At 39.0% G+C, this 9,750-nt stretch overlaps 1 protein-coding gene across 1 annotated transcript; it reads left to right on the top strand.

The window, feature by feature from the left end:
- Nucleotides 1–3,060: 3,060 nt before the first annotated feature.
- Nucleotides 3,061–4,425, top strand: LOC128505072 (prolactin-releasing peptide receptor-like). The gene has a single exon (XM_053475369.1). It carries the CDS (start codon nucleotides 3,226–3,228, stop codon nucleotides 4,315–4,317), a length of 1,092 nt encoding a protein of 363 aa, XP_053331344.1. The 5' UTR covers nucleotides 3,061–3,225; the 3' UTR covers nucleotides 4,318–4,425.
- The last annotated feature ends 5,325 nt before the right edge of the window (nucleotides 4,426–9,750 follow it).

Below are 9,750 nucleotides of genomic sequence, written 5' to 3'. Positions count from 1 at the left end.
CTCTATATTATAATACAATCCTTGACTTGAAATAATGAATTGTCATTTCAATTTGCACCTTGTGAAATTTTAACTTTTATTAAATGTAATAAAGTTTTTCTTACTTAATGTAAGAAAGACTAACTTCAATGGGAGGGTGGTGGATATGTGGAATAGCATCCCAGCAGAAGAACCTCGAGGTCCGCTTGGGAGCTTTTTTTTTCTTCATCTTTGCATCTCTAATATAAGTTGGTGCTTTGGTTGAGATTTTTAAAGATGCTATTAAAAGTTTCATTTTAGAGTAATCTGAGATAGGATGTTTTCAGTATAGATATCTCTGGCATTGCAATGGTTAACTATAGTATTTTTTTTCTTTTGCTGTAGGTCACCTTTTGTACCCTATCCCTCATTATTTCAAGTTTGCATTTGCTATTAGTTAATAAGCAGCACCTGTTAGAATGATTGGGCTCTGAATGCTTAATACATGTACCCACTTTATGGAGGAGGTCTTGGTGGTCCTGAAGCAAATTAGGGATGTGACCGAGGACTTAAGCCAGTGAAGTGCCACTTTGGGCCAGGCCATCCCAATGCTTACCTACCTTGAACAATAAATGCGTAACCTCCTGGAACAAAATTAGGTTTTTACAGGCCAAAGATTACATGTGGATGTTGTGAAGCTGATCAGTAGGGTGATAGAGGAGCTGAAAGGTCACATGCAAGGTCACATGAGTATATGAATATATGATGGCCACACTCTGTGACCCAAGGGTTAAGGACAAGTTGGCACTTAAAAATAAATAAGTTGTAGAGATATGCTTGTCCGTAGGTTGCATGAGATGCAGCACAAAAGGGGCATGCTAAGTGGAGAGATGCAGACGTTGGAAATGGAAATTCCCAGCTGCAGTGGCAGTAGTGCCACTCACAAGTTCCATTCCCAATCCCTTGTACCCATTCAGAGCAGCTGCACTAGACCCACCGGAGCATCACCCATTTGGTGATCTTCCTAAATTACGTTACCTAGCACTCAATATTCAAACCGGTGAGTGAGGTCTGGTGCTATCGCTCTCTCTCCTTCCTTACTCTGAAGGATCATTTTTTTTATCATTTTTAATTAAGTTCTGCTCCATGGAGCTTAATTTGCCAATCACCTGCCAGTGCCTGCCTGCTTGGGCCCAGTGCCCCACTACTGCTACGGTTTCTTATCTACTGTTCGTACTCTAGAGAAACCTTTTTTAAAAAATATTCTATAATATTTTGGAAATTCAGTCCTGTTCCTAGGGGCTGCATGTGCCTATCATCTGCCAGTGCCTGCCTCTCCGGGCCCAGTGCCCTACTACTTCTGCTGCTGCTGCACATTTTTGACTGTCCTTAATCCCGGGAAATCTTCTCTTCTATCTCCAATCTGCTATCGTGGGAAAGAATGTCACTGTAAGCGCCATCATTTTGCTCCAACTTGAACTCAAGGCAAAACGGAGGCACTTGCAATGACGTCCTTTTCCCAATCCTCCAATTGGGGGAGAGGATGTCACCGAAAGCCCTCACTTAAACTCAGGGCAATATGGCAGCACATTGGATGACATCCTCTCGTCTGATTAGCTATGGTTATAGCATGTCTATGTGCTTGATTTTATACACCTGGATATGGCTGAAACAACTGAATTCAATAATTTAGGAGGGCTGTCCACATTCATTTGGTTATATAATGTATCTATTTCCCAAGTTAACGTGTAAGCTGTTTCTAAGCCGACATTAGAAACGAGGTTGATGAATGAGTACCATTGATTGGGTAATATCATCTTCTATTATTCAGCTGCCAGTCTGGCTAATTTCGAGAGTGTGTGCTAAAATCCCCACTAGGAGAACGGAACTCTGTGGAATGCTCTGCCTGCAGAGGTAGTTTTATCAGAGTCTGTACAGACATTTAAACAACAATCGGCTGAATACGTGCAAGAACATAATATTCAGGGCTATAATTTTTAAATTATTGGGAAACGGCTTCTTGATCCAAGGGGGGATATGACTGCCATTTTGGGGTCAAAAAGGATTTTTTCCCTCTAGTTTGTGCAAAATTGGAAAGAGCCACAACTGGGAGTGAGAGGGAAGCTGGGGGAACTTTTATATTTAATAAACTAAAAAATAAAAAGAGGATTCCTTTTTATGTCACTTTAAATCATCTCAAATCAAAAACAGTCATTTTTTCTAAGGTCTTCAAAACAATAGAGTTAACTATTGTTAGTTATTGACAGTACTTTACAGGTCATTAGAAGGTTTTCTTTACAGCGCTAACTCTGCACAAAACTTTTTCAACTGACATATATAGAAATCATCTTGTAGCAAGAGTAGTGTGCATGCCTCTGATGGTCGATAGTAATTTTGTTTAGTTCCTGAAATTGAACAAATCTCTACCTCTGGTTACATGGCTTTATCTTAATCACAGATGAGGGTTTCATTGTGTGAGATTAAAGGCCATGTTCTGCATGGGTTCAAAGAATGGTTTCTTGCTCTGTGATCTTGCATTAACAGGAAGCAAATTAACCTTTTTGGCACAATGGTGATGCACCCTATATAATGTTCAGTGCTTGATAAATAGACAGAAAATGTCTGATTAACACAAAACTAAACACTATGCTTCTTTCAAATAAAGCAAACGCATTCACATGTTAAATTATATCATATTAACTATATGTGCCCCATATGTGCACATATCCTGGGCCAAAATTCCAAAGCAGCATTGTATGTTTGAAACAAAAATATTTTTTTTACTGCTAATTTTGGTTGACATTGATGGGGAAATGTATGAATTACATGTCAAAATGACCATAGTTGAATACCCTAGGCTGTGTACTTTTCAGAAATATATATGTTAAAACAATGACATAGCAGAAATGTTGAAAATGCTGGTGTCCAGAAGTGTAAAAATGCTTCAATTTCAATACATTTTCAATATATAATGTGTTTTGGTGAGCAAACCTTATGTCTGTTTAAGTCTCCCACTCTACTACAGTAGCATTTAGCAAGCCTTGTCTCAATTTAGCTTACTCCTAGGAGTTGACTAGAACAATATCTACTAGTCCACCATAGTGCATAAATATGAGTGATTTATCTTTTAAATTAAACATATTAGTATGGTTTAATCAAAGGCACTTGACAATATACTTGCTACACTATATTTCTATGTATCCCTCTAACAACACTTTTCATATTGTATTGTCATTTTAGAAATGTCCCACTGGAATTGGATTCATCATGTCAGACCAGCAGTTTAATGAGTCTTCGAAGAATACAACCTATGTGTTCTCTGGTCTGGACCTCCTCTTCAATCTGAAACCTCTCTTCATCCCCCTTTATGCTTTGGTGGTAACTGTAGCATGTCTGGGAAACTGTGTTTTAATCCTACTCATTGCCTTTACTAAGAAGCTTCACAACACTACCAATTTCCTAATTGGTAATCTGGCTGCAGCCGATCTAGTTATGTGCATTTTCTGTGTTCCCTTAACAGCCTCCTATGCATTTGAGGTCCGGGGGTGGCTCTTTGGAGAGTTCATGTGTCATTTTGTCACCTTAATGCAAGCTGCTACTGTCTTTGTGTCTGTTTTGTCACTGACTGCTATTGCAATAGACCGCTATGTTGTAGTAGTTTACCCCATCAGAAGGAGAATAGGATGTAAATCATGTGTTTATATTGTCACTGTGATCTGGCTGGTTTCCATTGGAGTGTCTATGCCTACATCTATCCGTACTCATTACCTGGATCTCAAGGAGGTTGGTCACGACATGATCATTTGTGAAGAATTCTGGACACACTATGAAAAGCAGCAGCTTTTGTACTCTTGTACAATGCTTCTCTTATCCTACATGCTACCATTGTCCGCTGTCACTATATCTTACTGTGCCATCGCCTATCACCTGAAGAAGAGAAATGTACCTGGGGCTACATCACACAACCAAGATAAGTGGTCCAAAAAAAAGCAAAAGACTTTCCGTATGCTGATAATCTCAGTCATGGCTTTCGCCATATGCTGGCTTCCTCTTCAGGTGGTCAACTTTATCCGAGATATTGATGAAGACTTTGCCATTCTAGATAAGAATTACATTAACATCATCCAGGTGACCTGTCATCTAATTGCTATGAGTTCTGCATGCTATAACCCATTTATTTATGCCTCGCTCCACGACAAGTTCCGTTTTCATCTCAGGAACTATTTTTATCATCACAAAAAAAGAGCCAGCACTATGTCAAGCAAGAATTCTAGACATAACACGTGTTCTACGCTGGCTGACATTCCCATGGTTATTTCAGATAAGATGACGCTACAAGGGAGATTTTCCTTTAACTAAAAGCTTTATTGAACTGTTGATATCGATGCAAATGTCCATACTGTTTTACAGCAATGTGAGCTCTTTGTAACCTGATGTGTGAGTCATGGCTACTGCTAGCCTTATTGAAAAAAATCAGCACAGCAACAAAGTAGTGCTTACGCCTCCTCCCCCACATATTGTTATAGATTCATGTGACAGATTTTAACCCCTTAAGGACAATGGGCGGTCCCTAAACCCATTGAAAACAATGCATTTTGAGCCTGTACAAGTACGGGCTTTGTCATTAAGGGGTTAAGAACAATGAAAATTTATATGCTTACAGGTATAACGGCTTATGTCATCATGTATATTGTACTGCAGAATTATAATAAAATGGGAATGGGAACATTCAGTCAGCCCAACAGGAATAATTAATACGCTCAAGATGTTTACCCTTTTGCAGGGTGGTTCCTTACCATAAAGAGAACAATGGCTCTAACTCAGGGACCTGGGCATGAGTATCCACTGGCTAGAAGAACACCATGTACATTTTTACTTACGTGCCAAACAAAGCAGGTGTGATATTTCTAATTATGTACTGTATATTTGTTGACAATGTGATTCTTTGACTGCCAAATAAATGTACCTAAAGGGGTTGTGCATGCCTCAGACTGCAACTGCTTTTGTCATTAGTAAGCTAGAATATGAATTAGGTTTATGGTCAAGAGATGCACTTTTGCCTTGGTAACGCAGGTTTTCATTGAAGTTAAACATCCCCTATGGGAAAACTTTATATAGTACGCCCTTATAGTAACAATGTAAGGCAAATATTTGAAACGTATGCACATCAAAAAAAGAGTGACTTATGTAAAGTACATCATATCTAAACAAAAGAATAGCTCAAGGAAACCTATGAATAGAGAAGCTGAATTAAAACATAACAAAACTCTTTAAAACGTATGTTTTATAAATTATATGTATATTTTGTGCTCCCAGTTTACAATAAGGTAATGGTTTTCCCAAGAAACGTATATGATCACAAGTATAACCGCTTCTGTCATCCTTAAAAAGGTCATCTTTGCCACCCATACCTACACAAATCAAGCTAGTGATTATACCTCGACCAACTTGGTTCTTAGTGCTTAGACTACCAAAAAAGATGTAAGATATGTTGTGAAAAGTGTATGTGTTTCTATATGTGATCCTAACAGTTAACTAGAATAATATACATTTCTACTTTTTACTGTTTTTGAGTTTGCCACAGGTACCACTGATAAATTTTCCTCCCACGTTCTGCCTGCCGTCCTTACCATTTTATATCGTCATATGCATTGTAGATGATGTAATCCTTAACGCATACATATTCCCATATATCACGGATAAAATGTCATATTCTAAGTTATCCGTAATGTGGTTTTAAATTTGCATTAAAAAGAATCTAAATATAGAACAACACAAAAAAGGGCAGAGAGGCATTTAAGTTTAGGGGAATAAGTGGACCATAAAACATTTCTTTTTAACTCAGGTTTGAATAGGCGTATATTCTCTGTCCTTTGTAAAGAAGGTGTTAAATTTAAACTGCACACTCTTCTGATAAGTACTGATAAGTATTTATAGAGTGTTAATTATCACAACACAGCTCTAAAAACTCAGCATAATAAGTAAATGCAGCACAATGTTTTTGTTGGAACAGTAGTTAAATAACTGTGCACATAAATATTAATCCTTTCCATTATAGCACAAGAGCTTCAGATCTTATTGTAAAGACATTCCCAGACTTCTTTGGAGAACACAATGTTCAGAACAGCTGATGCCCTGCTAGATTCAATGTCTGTGAATGGTTCACTTTCTCATGCTGATGTGTTCGGTGCAGGAGGTAAATAAAGCTGTTTAATTTTTTCCTAGCAAGAGTAGACAAAATTCTTGTGGTCAGGGGAGGACTGGCACCCTCTTGTTAGGGGGGCAGGTAAAGCTATATGGTTCCATGAGTCTATTTTGCCCACCAACCCCAGGAACTCCCATATGCAATGGCACAAATATTTATATACATACTCATCCTTTCACACTAACACATACTCCTTTTCACATACACTTATACATACAGATTCGTGTTCACACAGACACACATTCATGCTCACACATACATATTCATTTTATCACGTGCCAATACTGCCAGCTCTTGATGTAGACTCGTGGCCCAACATTGGGGGCAATTGCCCCCTGTCCCCAGGCCAGCCTGGCATTACAGCATAATAATATTGCAATAACCATCAGCATAACAATAGGGTGATAGGGTAGCGATTACAATGGAGAGGAATAATCATATATATGTATATATCTTTCTTTTAATCTCCAAACACCATTACAGAGGTTTACTTAATGTACCAAAATGTAGAATGTGGACAAATGTTGGATACACTGTAATGTATCAATATTTTTTGTGATGTAATGTTGTGACTTTTATTTGTAAGTTCTGCCTAGCAGTGAGTTATTCTGAAATACTATATTAAGTGTACTATAATGATATAAAATGTGTAAGCTGATCAGCATCTATGAGTAAACTCACAGGAGCAGCCATCTGTTTTTGTATCTTTTTTGTAGAGTTGCTTTAATGTTATTTAACAAATTCATAAATACGCTTATTAGTCATGTTCTGTTGCAGCTTTTTTTGGCAACAGTATTAATAGAAATCAATGTTCTAGCAATTGTCCTTTGTTGGCATCAAGTAATGTTATCACTAAAGCTACCTCATGTGAGCTTTGACTAAACGAGAGAACTGCATAGTTGGTATTAGGTTTGCATCAAAGCTTACATTGCTGCTCATGACTCATTACAAATGCACATGGAGCAAGGTTGTGGGGGAGTGCATTAAAACTAAAAGGGGGCCTGGCTGGGGCATCAATACACAAGGGGGCAAACACACAAACAAAGCAGTGTGGAAAGCATTTTTTTATGCTTTGTGCAGATTAACCCATCCTGATGCAGGTGTCGGTGTGGCAGAGCTTGTCCTGGTGTGTGTCTGGATATCAGTGTGGCAGAGCCTGTCCTGGTGTGTGTATGTTTGGGTGTCGGTGTGTCGCAGAGCCTATCCTGGTGTGTGTCTGGTTATTAGTGTGGCAGAGCCTGTCCTGGTGTGTGTATTTGGGTGTCAGTGTGGCAGAGCCTGTCCTGGTGTGTGTGTTTGGGTGTCGGTATGGCAGAGCCTGTCCTGGTGTGTGTGTTTGGGTGTCGGTATGGCAGAGCCTGTCCTGGTGTGTTTGGGTGTTGGTGTGGCAGAGCCTGTCCTGGTGTGTGTGTGTTTGGGGGTCAGTGTGGCAGAGCCTGTCCTGGTGTGAGTGTGTGTGTTTAGGGGTCGGTATGGCAGAGTCTGTCCTGGTGTGTGTGTGTATTTAGTCATTTCCTGGCATTTTACTTTTTGTAGGAATAAATTGAACTATTTTTCCTTATCTAGAGATAAACCGCCCTCCTGAATTTGTAGTCACTTCAGGGGACAAAATGTTCTAGTCCAGAAATAAGCGAGAGGAAATGTAAAGGTTTTGTGTTATTTACTCTATTTCTATCTGCATATTTTATTAAAAAGGATCAGTGGTACTAAATTGTGGCTTCAGGCATCCTGTGTATGATGACTTTTTTTTGTGTACTGATTACTCCTAATCCCATCACATCAGATTCTATCCTATACTATCTGCCTAGCACTCATGTCATCTTTATCCAGTACACATGGATGCAGAGGAGTTAAGATTCTGTCTATTTTATTTATTTCCATAAAAAAAAGGCCCAAAATCCTCAGCACCCTGATCAACTCGGTGAGTACAGGCTGGATTTAAACTGGCTGACACTCACCGTGTGCTCCAGCCTTGTGTAGTTTTATTTGGCTATTTTTAACGGTTTCTGGACTGACTTTGTTTACTGTTTAAGTAATTTGGTATTGATAGAATGACATATAAAAGTTGTATTAATATGCATTATAAAGCTAAAAGGATATATTTTTTCTCAGTGAAAAATGAGTGCGGCCCACGCACACGTACATTTCTGATGAAGTGGCCCACTGCAGAAAAAACTTGGACACCCCTGATCTAAGATAATGTTTCAGTACTTTATTAAGGTGTTCAGTTTGTCCATTACTCTGGGGGTGCAACATCTACCACGTACACAGTACAAGAATCAATTATACACACTGCACACGTTTAGTCTGCCAAAAATAAACCTTATCAAGGATGTTTAACACTTTTAATGCCGACACATATTCTGTATCATAATATATCAACCACACTACTACTCCTACACTAAGTACATACACATCACCAAGTGTGTGCAAACCTCACTTGCAAGTCCCATCATGACTGTCAAATGCACCTCCTACTGTTTGCACATAAATACCGTCCCTATTTAGCAAATTGCCCTGCCAATTTCTAATAACACTGTTCAAACGAAAGGTTAAATTGTGTAATGTGTTAAAAAAAATGTTTGTGCAAAGGCGTATTACCTGTAATTTACTATGCGACATTCTCCTCCAATACAGATTATTTAAAAAGGTCCCCTTCCTAGGATTGGCTATATGAAGCATTTTCTGTAGCAACAGCGCTCTCCAATGTTTTTTTTTTTTTTTACTTTTTTCTTTGATCTAATTTGTGGTTTAGGTGTTTAACTTTATTTAGTCAGGTTATTATTTTGATATTGCTAATTACCTGTAACTTCTGGCCTTTTATTCAAAAAATAATAATGTCATGAAATGGTAGCACTTTGGTAATTAATAGATCTGTGTACGGCTAGCAAATAGTTTCTGCCGAAATGTTTATTTCGTTTTTGCCGCATTCGTTTTCGGATAACAAGTTTGTTTTCCGACCTCCCAGTCCTGACAAAATACTGAGGTCTATTCAGGGGCAATTCCAAAGGGAGTGGTCCCTGTCAACTTCTGTACTCACCTTTCACAACAGTAGCAGCATCTCAAGGCTTAGGAAAAGATCCAGACTTTGATTTTAATTTGCAGGACCACCAGCAACAGCAGAACTCAAGCAATGGGTACACACATCCAGCATGCTATGAGACAGAATTTCTCCATGAATCGGAATGTATTAATGAATGGGTCCCTCAGAGTAAGGAGGTGATCAAGGACCAGCATCAGTAGCAGTATGGCAAGAGGTGGACATGGGCATATAGGCACATCCAGCCCCATGGTACGGGACACTTGAATTTCCTACAAAAAAAAAACACATTTAAACACTCATTCATTCTCTCACACTCTCATTCTCCTTTACTCACTGTTTCCCTACCTTCTCTGCCGACCACTTCTGACTGACCTCCTCCCATCAATATTAGAAAAAAATAGAAGGTGACGGCCTTTCCATTGATCCTCCAAAAAAACAAGAATTGTTCGCCAGATTAAGGAAGGAGAATGAGCGGCAGATGCAGGGCAGGCACGGGCAGACAGACACATCTAGCCACTGGGCCTGGACAGGCACTGGCACACAG

This window comes from Spea bombifrons, chromosome 9, assembly GCF_027358695.1.
Source record: "Spea bombifrons isolate aSpeBom1 chromosome 9, aSpeBom1.2.pri, whole genome shotgun sequence".
Taxonomy (NCBI): domain Eukaryota; kingdom Metazoa; phylum Chordata; class Amphibia; order Anura; family Pelobatidae; genus Spea; species Spea bombifrons.
Note: the sequence above shows the minus strand (reverse complement) of the source record. Positions and strands in the feature narration are given on the sequence as shown.

What these genes read in the sequence shown, in the direction of transcription:
- LOC128505072 (XM_053475369.1), top strand. Translation starts at nt 3,226, where the DNA reads ATGTCAGACCAGCAGTTTAATGAGTCTTCGAAGAATACAACCTATGTG.